Source organism: Gopherus evgoodei, chromosome 9 (genome assembly GCF_007399415.2).
Source record: "Gopherus evgoodei ecotype Sinaloan lineage chromosome 9, rGopEvg1_v1.p, whole genome shotgun sequence".
Classification (NCBI taxonomy): domain Eukaryota; kingdom Metazoa; phylum Chordata; order Testudines; family Testudinidae; genus Gopherus; species Gopherus evgoodei.
Window position 1 is genome coordinate 58,229,030 of NC_044330.1, and position 15,822 is coordinate 58,244,851.

The 15,822-nt window shown below is 48.7% G+C and overlaps 1 protein-coding gene across 11 annotated transcripts in view; it reads left to right on the top strand.

Annotated features, from left to right (window-relative positions):
- The window catches only part of KIF1A (kinesin family member 1A), a 181,620-nt gene extending 169,159 nt beyond the window's left edge, over nucleotides 1-12,461 (top strand). For all 11 annotated transcript variants that reach the window (XM_030575581.1, XM_030575583.1, XM_030575589.1 and 8 more), the window contains 7 exons: nucleotides 5,421-5,633; nucleotides 6,111-6,188; nucleotides 7,639-7,763; nucleotides 8,145-8,291; nucleotides 8,682-8,874; nucleotides 9,501-9,619; nucleotides 11,157-12,461. In XM_030575581.1, coding sequence (XP_030431441.1) covers nucleotides 5,421-5,633; nucleotides 6,111-6,188; nucleotides 7,639-7,763; nucleotides 8,145-8,291; nucleotides 8,682-8,874; nucleotides 9,501-9,619; nucleotides 11,157-11,199 — 918 coding nt within the window. In that variant the 3' untranslated portion in view covers nucleotides 11,200-12,461. The remainder of the gene's footprint in view (nucleotides 1-5,420; nucleotides 5,634-6,110; nucleotides 6,189-7,638; nucleotides 7,764-8,144; nucleotides 8,292-8,681; nucleotides 8,875-9,500; nucleotides 9,620-11,156) is intronic.
- Nucleotides 12,462-15,822: the final 3,361 nt, after the last annotated feature.

A 15,822-nucleotide genomic window follows, 5' to 3' on the forward strand; every position in this document is an offset into this window, starting at 1 on the left:
CAGGGGATTTAAAAATCCCCCACGGGCCGCACAGTGAGGTTCCGCAGGCTGCATGTTGTGCAGGCCTGTTCTACAGCATGCACTCAAAAAGAGAGCCTTGCATGATGTTAAGCATCAGAGAAGTAGCCATGTTAGTCTGTAGCCACAAAAACAATGAGGAGTCTGGTGGCACCTTAAAGACTAACAGATTTATTTGGGCATAAGCTTTCGATGCATCTGAAGAAGTGGGTTTTTTACCCACAAAAACTTATGCCTAAATAAATCTGTTAGTCTTTAAGGTGCCACCTGACTCCTCGTTATTCAAAAAGACAGAGAGATTCATCTCCAAGCCCTTCTGATGGAGGCAGCACTTAGACCAGCCTTGGAACCCCCCTGCTCCGACTCAGTGCCTAGTACTTCAGCCTTGGTCCAGAGCACCCCACCGGCACTGGCTTCAGCTTGGCACTGCTCACCATTGCCATTGCCATAGAAGCACCACAGGAAGCAGCGCGCTGAACATGGGCGCTCCCTGGTCTTGAAGAAGGACGGGAAAGGCGGCAGGCAAAGGACCCATGTTGGCCCATCTGCCTTTGTCAGGACTGAAAGGTGCAGCCTCTCTGCCCAGGGCTGCAAGCCCAGTACAGAACTGCCTCTGACTCCAGGCAGCAGCAGGGGTCCCATATACCTTATGGTGCCCTCAGTGCTGGAGGTCTTTCAAGTGACCAGGGACCTGATGGCCCTACTTGTACCGCATACACCATGGAACTTCCCTCCATCGGTGGAGCCAGTGAAGACCTCCCCATCCCAAAGGAAAGCCTTCCATGGGGTTGCCCCAGTGGTTACTTGGTCATCACCATTCACCACAGTCCTGATGCCAATCCACAACTCCAAGTCTCTTGTCTCTAGCACCGCGTCTGTGGTCTCTGACCCCATGTCCCTGGTCCCCAACCCCATGTTCCCGATCCCCAGCTCCGAGACACAGATCACCAACCTCATGGCATCAGTCCCAATCTCCCAGGTACTGGCTGCCCTCCTCCCAGCACTGGTCACCATCATTGCACCGCCGCTCACTGATGCCCTGTTCCTGATCTCCGATGCCTCAGTTTCCTTCTCCATGTGTCTCATCACCAACTCGACACCAGTCTCCAATGCAGCACCGATCTTTGTGTCCCTGCCTCCGGTCACCTTCCCCTCAGTACTGCTCAGCCCTGCACCACAGACAGCAGTGAGAGGCACCATTAGTGCCACCGTGGTCCTCAAGGGAGAAGTCCTCCTCAGAATTAGAAGGGGATTTTGTTTCCCAGTCCCAAAGGCACCATTTGGCCCATGTGGTACCAACCCTGCAGCGAATGTCTGGCTGCAAGGTCAATGGCCACTACATTGGCCAAACTGGAACCCATGAGGGCTCCCTATGATGCCAGGACTTTACTCCCGGCTGTCATCCACAGCCTAATTGGGAGAGCAGACTGCAGCGCCTTCCATCTTGATACAGGAAGTGCATGGTGGTGGTGGCCACTTACCTGAGGCATTGAGGCATTCAGATCTACCCATACCTCAATGACTGGTTTGTCAGAGGCGGGTCACAGGACCAGGTGCAGTGTGGCCTTTCTTTCGTGCAAGCCACATGTCAGGATCTAGGCCTGCTTATCAACGAACAAAAATCGACTCAGACTCCCGTTCTATGAATAGAGTTTTTATAGGAGCAGTATTTAACTCCACCCATGCCAGAGCCTACCTGCCGGCGTCCCAATTTTGAGTTATGTTGGATCTCATTGAGCATGTCAGAGCCCACTCGCTCACGACTACCCGGGTATTCCTCAAGCTGCTAGGTCACATGGCAGTCTATACCTACGTGGCTTGACACGCAGCTACAGCTCAGATCTCTACATATATGGCTGGCTTCGGACTTCTCTCCCAACAGACACAATTTGGACTTAGTGGTCAAATGTCCTGTCATTTCTGTCTTGGTAGATGGAGCTGTTTTGGATGGGGTCCCTTTCGTAGTTCCGCTCCCATCAGTAATGTTGGTCTCCAGCAAATCAGATCTGGGATGGCCAAGGCCTCTGGTCTCAGGAGGATTGTTCCCGCCACATAAATGTCAGGGAACTCAAGGTGATACGCCTGGTTTACCAGGTATTCCTCCCCTATCTAAGGGGAAGAGTGGTACAGCTCTTAATGGACAATACAGCTGTAATGTTTTACATCAACATGCAAGACAGAGCTCAGTCATCTGCTCTGTGTCAAGAGACTCTTTACCTGTGAGACTTCTGTGAGCATCATGCCATTCATCTCGAGGCTTTGCACCATAGACGTCAACTTCCCCTCTGCCTGGTGGGTGCTTAACTCCTGCCCTGCCCCATCTCTTCCTGCCCCTGCACCACCATTGCCCCACCCCCATTCCACCCTCTTCGCCTAAGTCCCTGCCCCTTCTCCACCCCCTCCCCTGAGCACACCATGTCCGCGCTCCTCCCCCTCCCTCCCTCTTTCCCGGAAAGTCCTAAGTGCTGCCAAACAGCTGTTAGGCGGCTGTGAGGCAGGAAGCACTGGGAGGAAGAGGGAGGAGGGGGGATGCGGCATGCTGGGGGGGGAGGGGAAGGAGGCAAGGAGTAGGGAGCTTGGCTGCAGGTGGGTGCAGTGCACCCACTAATTTTTCCCTGTGGGTGCTCCAGCCCCAGAGCTCCCATGGAGTCAGTGCCTATGCTTTGACCCTCCTGAGCACTTGAAATGCATGGGTGGATCTCCTCAGCAGGTCCTTCTCCTCTCTCTACAAGTGGTCACTCCACCCAGAGATCATCAGCATGATCGTCCGAAAGTGGGGGACTCCCCAGGTGGACCAATTCGTGTTCAGTCATAACAGGAATTGTCAGTAGTTGTGCTTGTTTTGCGGGCTAGCCAGAGGCTCCCTGTCCAACGCTTTCCTGCTCATTTGGATGAGAACACTGCTGTACACCTTCCCACCGATACCCCTGCTTCACAAGGTCCTACTGAAGGTCAAGAGGGACAAAGTGAAGGGCATCCTGGTAGCTCCAGCATGGCCTCACCAGCACTGGTTTGGCATACTTTTGGACCTGTTGGTGGCAACTCCACTAGAGCTCCTGCTTCAACTGGACTTGCTCTCACAGAACTGAGGCTGTCTGCTCCATCTGAACCTAGGATCACTGCATCTGATGGCGTCGCTTCTGCATGACTGAATGCAGAGGAAGAGGTTTGCTTGGACCAAGTCCAGCATATCCTGTTGGGTAGGAGGAAGCCCTCCATCAGGGAAACTTATCTGGCTAAGTGGAAGTGCTTCACCTGTTGGACCATGGGCTCATGTCTCTCTCCCTCCTGGTCATCACTGTAATCCACCTTGGACTACCTGCTCCATCTCAAGCACCAAGGCTCACTTGTCAGTCATATCAGCCTTTCACCCTCCAGTCCAGGGCAGATCAATCTTTGCTTATAACATGATAATCAGGTTCCTGAAAGGTCTGGAGAGGCTATACCTGCAGGTTCATGATCCACTCCCTCTTTGGGACCTAAACCTGGTGCTAGCGAGGCTCTTGGGCCCGCCTTTCTAGCCTCTGGCTTCATGTTCTCTGCTGCTCCTCTCATAGAAGGTCTCCTTCCTGGTGGCTATCACTTCAGCTCTCAGGGCCTCCAGGATTAGAGCGTTGATATCTGAACCCCCTTATACAGTGTTCTGCAAGGAAAAGGTCCAGCTGCATCCCCACCCAGCTTTCTTACCTAAGGTGGTGTCACAGTTCCACAATAATCAGGACATCTTTCTACTGGTTTTCTTTCTGAGGCCTCACAAGACGAACAAGAAGTGTCAGTTAAACTTTTTGGATGTTAGGCAGGCCTTAGCCTTCTACATCAAGAGGACCAAACTTTTCACACAAAGAGTCAACACAGCTCTTAATCACAGTGGCGGACAGGATGAAAGGTCTGCCCATGTCCACTCAGAGAATCTTCTTGTGGATAACCTCCTGCATCAGATTCTGCTATGAGCAAGCGGGGGTGTCACCTCCAGCCATTGTGACTGCCCATTCCACCAGAGTGCAAGCTTCATCAGCAGCCTTCCTTGCGCAGGTACTGATCCAGGATATCTGTAGAGCTGCCATCTGGTCTTCACTTTGTGTCCCACTACACCATCATGGCCTGGGATGATGCCAGCTTCAGCAGAGCAGTGTTGCAAGCAGCACAACCATGAATGCTGAGCCCATCTCCAGGGATATTGTTTATGAGTCACCTAACATGGAATCAACATGAGCAAGCACACGAAGAAGTAAAAATGGTCACTGTAGATGTGTGGACTCACCCCTGCGGAGCCTCCTGCTGGTGACTTCTGGGAATTGGCTCACTGCCAGACAGGAGCGCCCTCTGCAGCCAGTGATCCACCTGTCATCTGGCCCCCATGTCCCTCCCTGGACCCCGGTGCCTCTTTTACCTGGGGTGCTGCCCCCTGGCAGTAACCCCTCTTTCTCAGGGTCTCCCCTCCCTTGGAAACTCCCACCCTCTGTCCCCACCTCACCTTAGTATATGACTACTGCCAGTCATTGTCTAGCCCCCACGCCCTGGGGCAGACTGCAGTATCAGCCTACTCATCACTGGCAAGGAGGGTTTGGACCTGCTGCCTTGGCCTACCCCTGGGCTGCCCTCTGCAACCCCTAGGCCATCTGCTAGGCTGCAGCCTGGGGCTTTCCAGGCTAGAGCTCCCCAGCTCCTCAGCCTGTCCCCAGCCCTGCTTCACTCAGGTACTCCATCTTCAGCTCCCTGCAGCCAGGCCCTTCTCCCTCTACAGGCACAGGGAGACTGCTTGCTTCTGGCTTCCCTGGCCTTCTTATAAGGCCCTGTTGCTCAGTTTGGGGCATGGCCCCAGCTGCAACCACTTTCCCCAGTCAGCCAAGGTTTTACCTTGCCCAGCCCCAGCCCTCTGCAGGGCTTTTCTAACTCCTTCCAGGCTGGAGCGAGTGGTCACCCCGCTATAGTCACCTACCTTTTGTAGCAGTTATTCTTTGAGATGTGTTGCTCATGTCCATTCCATGACCTGCCCTCCTACCCCACTGTCAGAGTCAATGGCAAGAAGGAACTGAGAAGGCACCAGAGTCGGCCCTATGGGTACCACTAAGAAAAATCTTTGGTAGCCGTGCACGTGAGCACGCACAGTTCTAGCATGGAACAGACAGGAGTAACACGTCTCAAAGAACAACAGTTACAAAAGCTAGGTAACTGAGTTTTTCTGGTAGGCCACTAGTAGGCATTTTTTTGAGTTTATGATAATTGTGGTATAACGTCATCTTAAAGCGTTCCTGTAGTAGCCCATGTAGGATCTGTGACATTCGTTCTCTCCAAGGTACTCATCACCGTGTGTTTGAACAAGGCAGTGCAGTGGGAAGGGAATAATGCAAGTGAAGTTAAGTGCCAGACACTTGAACTTGAAAGTGAATGTCTTTCTCCAGGTTGAGAAGACGAGACATTACCTGCTCCTACGTGAAAAACTGGAGACGACCCAACGATCAGGCCTGGAGTCCCTGTCCCCATGTTCCAGTGAGGATTCTGAGTCCCATAGCACTTCCTGTGTCTCCTCTCCACTCTCAGCAGATGGTGCCTCAGAGGGCAGGAGCTCACCCTTGGAGACCCCCAGCGAGAGGCAGAAAGAGCTTGCCGTCAAGGTATTGTATTGCAGCAAGCCAGCCCCTCTAGAAGGCTAGACACTGGGGAGCAAATGGGCAGCAGCATCCTACATAGGCTGGAGTGAAGCTTGGGAGGCCACAGGGAAGAGAGTGGCCCTCATCAAGGTGCAAAGAGGTGACAGCATGGAAGAGGGTTTCAGCAGAGGTAGTGATTAGGGGAGGAGGCAGTGGGCAGGAGATGTGGAAGGAGAATTCATGGAAGGTCTGAGGCAAGCTGGGGAATCCATTAGATGGATTTGGTGCTCACAGCTGATGAGCAGAATGTTGATCCTCCTGATCAGCAGAATGTTGCCTTTGAAGTATTTATCCTGAGGAAGCTGAGACAGAGCCGCGCGTTTCACAACTGGCAGAGAAGGGCAGATGGGGAGAGTCACTGGCGAGACTGGAAGATGTTTACGTGTTCATGGGGAGAGGTTGTGCTTGCCATTTGGATGTTGCCTTTTGTTTCCCCTGCAGTGCTTGCGTCTCCTCACACATACATTTAACAGAGAGTACAGTCACAGCCATGTCTGCATCAGCGCCAGCGAGAGCAAGGTAGGACCAACTTCCAAGCACCATTAGCACTCCCTGCCTCTGACAGTGATGTGATAAGCAGTATGGAAGTGCTGGTTCTGCTCAGACAGTGACACCTGCTGATAGTGAGCTCCTGGCCTGGCCTGCATCAGGAATCTTAGCACAGTGGCTCTCAAATTTTTTTTCTGGTGACCCCTTCACATAGCAAGCCTCTGAGTCCAACCTCCCCTTATAAATTAAAAACACTTTTTAATATATTTAACACCATTATAAATGCTAGAGACAAAGCGGGGTTTGGGGTGAAGGTTGATAGCTCGTGATGTAATAACCTCATGACTTCCTGAAGGGTCCCGACCCCCAGTTTGAGAACCCCGGTCTTAGCAGGAGATTCCCGCTGGTATGTGAACAAGGCCTCAGGGTGCCATTTCACTCCACTTTAAGGAGGCTCTGTGTGCTAACATCGATGGCCTGCCACAGTCATTGCTACTAGAGAGGTGCATGGTGCTGCATTCCACGAAATTCCCACCTCCACGTCTCTCTCTGCTTTGGCTAAGCAAAGAAGGAGGGGAAGAGAAGTTGCCTCTCCTAATATCTGTCTCCTGGCCTAACTGCAGTTCCTCCCTTATGGGACTGAGAAGGAGCAGGATCAGTCTTGTGACTCTAGCGGCTTCCAGAAACTCACCCCCCAGCTACCAGCCTAGAAACACCGGTGCTCTGGGACCTCAGGACTAGAGGGCCAGCTCCAGAAGGAGGCCAGTGTCAGCACTGTGACAAAGCTTCCCACTTTGCCTCCCGCTTACTTCTCCAGAGCAGAACACAGGAAGGCAGAGCACAGGAGGGCAGGGCCCAGTGGGTCTGACTCTGCCAGTCCCTGATGTCTTTTCCATTGGGAGCACCCAGGAGTGGAAGGGAAAGGAAAAGGGAGGGAGATGTAGGCAAGGTATGGGAAAGAGCAGATGACCTGCCCTGAAGATTACCTATGTGGGGAGAAGGAAGGTTTGGTGACCTGCCCCATCCCTGGAGTCTGCCTCTGCTAGCTGGGCTGTACAACTTTCCCTAGCTGGTAAACTGGGGGGGGCGGGGAATCAAGGGCATTAGTATATCAAGTATATCAAATATCATCTCTAACCAAAAGGCAAGAGCTATAAAATATAGCACCCTCAACTGTGTTTTATCGGCCTAGCTCCCTTCTCCTCTAGGGATCACACTGACTTTGAGAAGCTGTCCCACATCTGTTCACTGTGACCTTTAAAAAACCCCAGTAACCATGCAAATATGGAATGGGAATTGTCTCTGCAGCATGGGAGAGCACTCGTTACCTAGCTAGGGCCAAATTCATACCAGAAATAAGCAGGTGAAACGCCATTGTCTTCAGTTCACCAGACTGAACTTTGGCCTTTGCCCTTCAGGCCCATGTCCTATAGCTCAGATTAGATTGTGACTCCAGGAAATGATTCCTTTCCTCCTGCAGCTTTCAGAAATGTCTGTGACCCTGCAGAGAGACCCCTCCATGACAGCTCTTGGTGTCACCACCCTGACTCCCTCTTCCACCTGTCCATCACTGCTAGAAGGACGGTATAATGCCACTGAGGTCAGGTAAGAGAGATGCAGCCAGACCACTGAGGGCTGAGAAATGCAAACTGTGAGGCCCAAACAAACACAGACAGGGTCAGCCTGATCGCTAGTCCAGACACCAACCCACCATTAGATTGGGCATAACCATCAGTCTCTGTGCAAAAGAGGAACAGTGCCAGCATCACGGGAGGTTTGAAGACCAGAAGTGACGAGCATGGACAGTGATTTGGAGGGGGGGATGTCCACAGGGATATAGCTATGCCTTGGTCTAGCCACTGCTATCAGTAGGTCACTGTCATGTACACCAATTTAGCCAGTTTTCATAAGAAAATCAGAGATGGCTATTGGCAAAAGTCACTGTGAAGGCATCACTGTGATTAAATACCTTTCTTCCCCTTCCAGAACCCTCCATCTCTCTTCCAGGGCAGAAAGCCCTGAGCCAGAACCTATAGCGGAGGGAGAACAGAAGAAGTCTCCTACACATGGGCCTGAAGATGAGAAAGAGACCCAGCGCTTACTGGTCCCTGATATTCAGGAGATCCGGGTGAGGTATGAGCAGTTGTTTTATTTGAAGCAGGAGGTGTCAGTGTGCTCTGAATGCCCTCATGGCTGGAGCTCTCCCTGCTAGAGTGGGCAGGTATTCCAGTCTCAGTACAGCCACATACAACTCCCTTCTCAAATGGCTGGAAGCCTTGCTAGGGACCCAGGAAGATGGAAGGTGTTCATAGTAGCTGCTGCTATGTGACGAGAAGGTCACAGGGCAGGAGGTTCAAGGCTGGCAGTCTGCATTGGGAGAGGGGACGGGATTTGCAGGAAGGAGGTGAGGGACAATCTGCAAAACAGCAAGAGTAGGGACAAATCCTTGGGGTTTTAACCCTTTCACCTGGGTGGTTTTCTGCAGTCACTAAGCATAAGGCTGCCCTGTCTTGCCCTTTGCAGTCCTATTGTCTCAAAGAAAGGCTACCTGCACTTCCTCGAGCCTCATACCAATGGCTGGGTGAAGCGCTATGTGGTGGTGAGGCGCCCCTATGTCTACATCTACAACACGGACAAGGATTCTGTGGAGAGAGCCATCCTCAACCTCTCCTCCGCTCAGGTGGAGTACAGTGAGGACCAACAGGCCATGCTCAAGGTAATTGCTGGAGGTCGTGACATGGACAAAACAGGGGAAGCACAGCTCGTGTCCAAGGCTGTGCTGCAAGTGCAGGGGGGGGAATCAGAATGGCAGCACATGTCTGAAACCATGTTAAAAGTAAAAGGGAGGGGCTACAGTGATGGCTATGGGCCGAGGATGGGGAAAGACCATAGGGATCAGAAACTGGTACATGGAAGGACCAGCGACGTTCACAACATGGTGGTGAAGGGAAAAGAGAGTCTAGGAGCACAGTGGTGTGCTAATACTCCCCACAGAGCCAGCTTTAGGGAGATCCTGTGCTGCTCGACAGCTCACACCTAGTTTCCATGTCGGCACGGGGTGCCAAAGGATGAAATTGCACCTTTAAAAATGAGAAATGTTCTCATGGTGTCAGAATCCACTCTCCCCTCTGCAGAGAAGCCACAACAGAGCTCTGATCTGTGACTGTTCAGAAAAGCAGACAAATTTCACATTCAAGGAAACGTAGCCTACTGTGATAGTGTCTTCCCTGGCATCGACTGGGTCCTGTTCTTTGTTCCTTAATGCTCCAAGCTGTGCTGCATGTTGCTCAGTGTCATCTCAGGTAGCCCTGTGGACTCATTCATGGCATTGGTCTGTTTCAGACCCCCAACACGTTTGCAGTATGCACGGAGCATCGTGGAATCCTGCTGCAGGCGAGCAGCGACAAGGATATGCACGACTGGCTGTATGCATTTAACCCTCTGCTAGCTGGATCCATAAGGTACCTGGGGACATTTTAAACCATTCCATAAGGAGACAGTGTGGTTACCTGTTAGTAACACTCTAGGCTACTATAGCAGAAGCTTGGTTTTGATTCTCCAGCTTGGTTTCTTGCTCCCCAAATCTGCACTGTGATGCGTTTTCCTATCCAATTATCAAGCATCTTCCGTTTATTTTTGAAGGTGGAGCTGCAGGGAACAAGGCCTGCTGTCTGGTGGTTGTAACATTATTGCAAGGAGTTTTCAGCATCAAATGAGCAAAATAGGGCAATTTCCAGACACTCCTTCCCCTCCATCCACTTCAGCTCAGTAGCCTTGTGAGAAGGGGTCTTAGTTTAATTTTTTTCTATCAAAGAGATGGTGCTACTTTTGGTCCCTTCCATTTGTATTTCAAATTGGATGTTGAAATCTTCTTCCTTGCTCTCAGCACCATTGCTTATAAAATTCAAAGGCTGCTTTTATGTAGCCCAGTCTGCTTCACAGACTCTATGCAGATGCAGACATTGCATCATAAGGGGTTAAAATTACGGGCAGACAACATAGTTGTGCTCTATTCTATCTCCACTGACAATACGAAATTTTGCTCCAAATCCCAGAACAGCTGGGTTCCACAATTCTGAACCCTAAAGATGAGGTTTAGTCCAGTTGGATTGGGGTACACCATGAGGGTAAGTTCTACAAGCACTTCTCTTGTGGCCTCATTGTTTTGTGCAGCATTTAGGAGTTCATTTTAACTGTGATTCCAACTGTGCCAACTTAATGTTATAAGAACACTGTCGTTTCCCCCCGCCACACGCACACACTGAAATAAACACAGAAATTCAGGGATAGATCCTCAGCTGGCGTAACTAGGCATCACTCTATTGAAGTCAATGGAGTGACACCATTTAGAAGAACATAAAAACAGCCATACTGGGTCAGACCAAAGGTCCATCTAGCCCAGTGTCCTATCTTCCGACAGTCGCCAATGCCAGGTGCCCCAGAGGGAATGAACAGAACAGGCAATCATCAAGTGATCCATCCCCTGTCACCCATTCCTAGCTTCTGGCAAACAGAGGCTAGGGACACTTCAGATCATGGTTTTGCATCCCTGCCCATCCTGGCTAATAGCCATTGATGCACCTATCCTCCGTGAACATATCTAGTTCTCTTTTGAACCCAGTTTTATATCAGTTGAGGATCTGATCTCTAATCCCAGGAACAAATCATCATCATTTCAGTAGTAGAGTTAAAAGAAGATAATTAAATAAACAGAAATTCCCTGTAGTCATTTTATAAAGAAACATACCTACCCACCCTCTCTTTGATTAATGCTGATGGTGACCCCTGTCAGGTACAAATGGATTAGATGGGCTGTGGATGGGTCTGGTCTTGTCTGCTCTGGGCCGATGTTAATTCAGCCCATAGTTTCTGTCTGTCTGGCACCTTTCTACCTCCATGACAGGGTCTCTCACAAGGAGAGTGTCTGCCTCCCTTTCTTTCTCTCTGCATTCCTTTTCTAGTCCTTTGACTCCTTTTGTCTCCTGGTTTCCAAAACAGATCCAAGCTGTCCAGGAGGAGAACAGCCCAGATGAGAATCTAACCTAAAACCATTCTGCACCTCATCTGTCTGCCAGCAGGATCAAGATCGCTGGTTCTATACAAGAGTCCCTATCTTAGCGTCAAATCTCTCATGCCATCTACCACCCTAGCTGCCTGCTCCACAAATGGATCCATCTCGATTTACCTTCACTGGGAAAATTTCTGTTGTATCTGCAAAAGCCTGGTACAGCCTGGTCATGATTTCTTGTGCGTATGTGATCTTCTGCCCATCTCCTCATTGAGTGACCTTGGTGTCACATGATCTGTAACTCTCAAAAGCAGGAGCTGTGTTTTTTATTTTAAAGCAAGGCTTCAATTTAAGGAGGAAGGAGCGTTTGAAAGATCAGAGATTACTAGTCATGAGGAATTGCTTCCATGTGAAGAGAAAGTGATAAGTTTAAGTACTGATACTTCTTAACTTATTGATGTTTTAAAAGAAGATAGATTAAGTTATGGTAGTTTGAGATTATATTTATATAGTATTTATTTCTGTTTACTTCACTGAAATCTGTAAATCGAGTTTATCCCAGTTTGTTGCTCATGTCTGCATACATAAAGCCTCCCCAAGGGAAGGCAGGGCCTTGGATGGTGGGCCTGTGGGAAGGGGGTTGTCAGGCCGTTTCGTGATGCCATCTTTGTCTTCTTTTTCTATCCCAGCACTGGGAGGTCTGGATGGATTCAGGAGGTCATGCTCCCACCTCTGTGCAAACACATACACACTGACTTCAGAACTCTCACCCTCCTGCCCCTACCCCATCTCCTTAGCCTTGACTCCAGAGCTCAAACACTTTTCCTCCACATGGTGATTGGATAGTGCACTGTGCCCTCCCAAATGAGGCAATCCACACATAGCACAGCAAAGACATGCACACAGACAAGTCACCGCACTTATCGAAGCATTTTGTGTGTGTATCCCATCCCCTCCATTCCCCCAAGTGCTTGAAACCCAGCAATGTAGGGTTCAGTGACTGGACAAGTAGAATGCAATGACAACAGGTTCTGGTTGGTTCTACCCTCTATTCCATCTGTTTTCGGGGCCCAACTTCAAATGGGGTGAAAGGGATGGAAAGGGGATCTGAAGTTCTGGAAGGGCAGATAGTTCTGTCAGTTCACTTTTGGGGTGGGCTGCTGTTTGAATGCTCCAAATGAGTACAATGCAGCCTACCTCTCAATATCCTCAGTCACCTAGTACAGGGGTTGGCAGCCTTTCAGAAGTGGTGTGCCGAGTCTTCATTTATTCACTCTAATTTAAGGTTTTGCGTGCCAGTAATAAATTTTAACGTTTTTAGAAGGTCTCTTTCTATAAGTCTATAATATATAACTAAACTATTGTTGTTTGTAAAGTAAATAAGGTTTTTAAAATGTTTAAGAAGCTTCATTTAAAATTAAATTAAAATGCAGAGCCCCCCCCGAAGCGGTGGCCAGGACCCGGGCAGTGAGAGTGCCACTGAAAATCAGCTCGTATGCCGCCTTTGGCAAGCATGCCATAGGTTGCATACCCCTGTTCTAGTAAGTATGCAGTCCATCTATACTGTACTGTACTAATCTCTGGCCTGGGAACCTCCAAAAGGACTAATCAGTGTCACAGGGACTCACTGTAGAGGGAGCTCAAGAATCCTCTCTGATCAAATCCACCCAGCTGGGAAGTAGGGAGAGGTCAGGAGGGATTGCATCCTGCCAGTGAGTTTAATACGGAGAGAGATGACAGACCTGACGTGTGCATTACTGCAGACCTGCGTTGTGTTTAACTAGCAATAGCTTGTTCTGGGCTATCAGGTGGCTACTGGCTACTACACCCAAATGCTGGTTCATTAGTGAATCTTGGGGAGGTGCCCATATAGTTACATCTGTGCAGATGGTCAGAGTTAATAAAGGGTTGTTACTGGTGGGGCTTAAAGCTAGATCATAAAATTATACTGGAGTCTAAATTCAGAACAGTTGTCTCGAACCAGATGGCTGAGTTTCACTGTCCTTTTCTGAAAGGGTTTTCACTTCCCTTCTCTTTCTTATGGGAAGAATCTGTTTGCAGCATCTGAATGGGTAGCAGAGAGAATGGCATGAGGATGGGCAAGGATAAGAGAAATTGAGACTTTTTACTTTTATATGTGATGACATTTTCTTATTTCCCTCTCCCATTTAAAACATTAACGTCATCCTCCTTCCCCTTGCCCCACCTCTCTATTGGGCTTAGACTGGCTACATAGAACAGCTAAGTTGGTGGGAGAATCATACCAAAGCAGAGATATGGCATCATTAATAATCCCTCTTCCCATGGGAAGGACCTGGTCAGCTGGTGCTGACCTTGCTATAAACTTTTTAAAGTAACTTCAGCAGCAAAGATCTTTATTAATTTTTAATTACCCAGATTGTTTAATTAAGATTTCCAGTTGGTTGTATGCACGCAACTCCAGGCAGAAACATGGGGAGCTCCCCCTCCCTCCATACATCTCCCAGGACCATCACTGGTCTATGCTTCATTGTCACACTTCACGGCTGACTTCAATTTGCACAGCACGGCTGTGCCTTGGTTCTCTTCAGCACTTTTCTATCCTCTCTGTTGTGTTTATTGAGTATTGTATGTGTGATTCCGGTGGAGATGGTCTATGCACTGTATTTCTTCTTTCCCTTTTTCTTTTTTTGGGGAGGCTAGGGCATGGGATAAGGGGACATGTGAGGAGCCCAACAAAGCCTCCATGCAATCTCAGTGGGCTGGTAGAGATGTCACACACACACAAAAGCTCCCAGCAATTGCCCATCACCGTGCTGCAGTGTGAAGAAAGCTTTCATTCCCTAGCCTCTGCCTCCTGTCTGCACAGAGACAGCGCATTTGTATTGAGCCACTATTTAGCTCAGTTCTCATGCTGCATGACCAGTGCTTTTTTTTCCCTCTGGACCCCGATTTGCTTTTGACCTGCTCCACAGCATCACTCCCATTCCCAGGGAATTTCATTCTATCTCTCTGACCTGGATGGCACTGTGGGTTCCTGCAGGTGCCGGTGCTTGTTCCTTTCAGTGGGCTTTTCTTCTTTGTGCCAGTCCTACATGAGTAGATGGGTTAGACAGCAACTTGCAGACCCAGGTGAAAGTCTCTTGTTTTTACAGCTATTCCTTATGGCCTTAGAATTATTTTTTTTAAATTCAGGACTAAATTTTAATAATTAGATTAAATGCCTAATACCTGGGATAAGCGCTTTATACATACAAATAAATCTTATGTGTCGTTATATACCCAGAGAGATGCTTTGCCCTCAATGAAAATCTGCAAGAGAGAAACTCTAAACTATGTCCCCAGTTCAGAAAAGCACGTAAGCACATGCTTATGTCCATCCCTATCCAGCAGAGCAATTAAGCATGTGCTTAAATCACACTGAATGGAATGAAGCACATATTTAATATTTAGTACATGCCGCAGTTTTTTGCTGACTGCTGAATCAAAACCTAGAAGAGTTAGAGCGCTCCTCCCCTTGTGTATATATCCATATTAATCAGTCTTAAATTCTAGGGGATTTTAATTCTTAATTCTTTGTTCTATCTCTCAGCTTTGCTTGACAGTAGAGGGGAGCTTTCATAGAAAGAACTAGGGCTCATTCTAACTGCTAAACCTCAACTCAAAGAACTGATTGTCAGCTGGTGAAAATATATTTCAGTAATCTCTGCTCAGGCAGCAAATAGATCCTTCCCCTGATGATGGCCAATGGAAAGTCTCCCATCAGCTTCAGTGCATTTTGAATCAGGCCCTTGGTAAAGACCACTTGGCTGGAGTATTTATTTTAACATAATTCATAGTCAAAGACTTGTTGATTAGATGTAGTTTCCAAGAAAATTCCTGAATGGCTAGTACAGCCCTATCAAGAGCTAGTGTAAACCAAAGTCTTCTGGAGCCAATCTTAAGAAGCATATGAAATTTTAAGCCTCTTCATTTGGTAAAACGGGCTTATTAAATTTCCATTCTCATTCCAACTGAACTCTGGATTTTAAGGGTAAATCAAGACATTCTTGGTTTTCTGGGTTTTTTTAATCTCCTATTCAGTCTTCTCAGAGATTTCCCCTGGTTAGAGCAGTCTAGAGTGGAGGTAGCTAGGTTATAAAAGTATATCACCATGCTTCCTTATATACATGCCTGTATTTGTTTTGGAATAGATACAGAATCACAGGAAAAAAATGAGGAAGGGATACAAATGCCAGTGTTGGGTCCTCTGGGAATCCCTCTCAGGTCAGAGAGGAAGGATGGCTTGGGGGTGATACGGTTACGGGTCATGCCTTAGGTCAGCGATCCTGAAGAGCATGGTCTTGATGGTTTGGTTATGGAGAAGACATCTAGTTTCACTCAGTCAGTGCTGTGTGCCTGAGGCCAGCAAATCTGCAGAGCACACTACTTTTCTGAGAGACTGAGGTCTGATCCAAAGTCAGTGGGAGTCTTTCCATTGACACCAGTGGGCTTGGATCAGGCCGCAAATATAAAGATCTAGAGTAGAGGAGTAATGACTGCTTATGGGACTTACACTGGCTCCCAATAAAATATCCAAATAGTAGCCATCTGCTGTTCATGTGGATTCCCCCAAAGGGTTATTTTCTTTAGTATCATCTGGGGAATGGCTGGAGAGTCCTAATTCTATATCTTCTA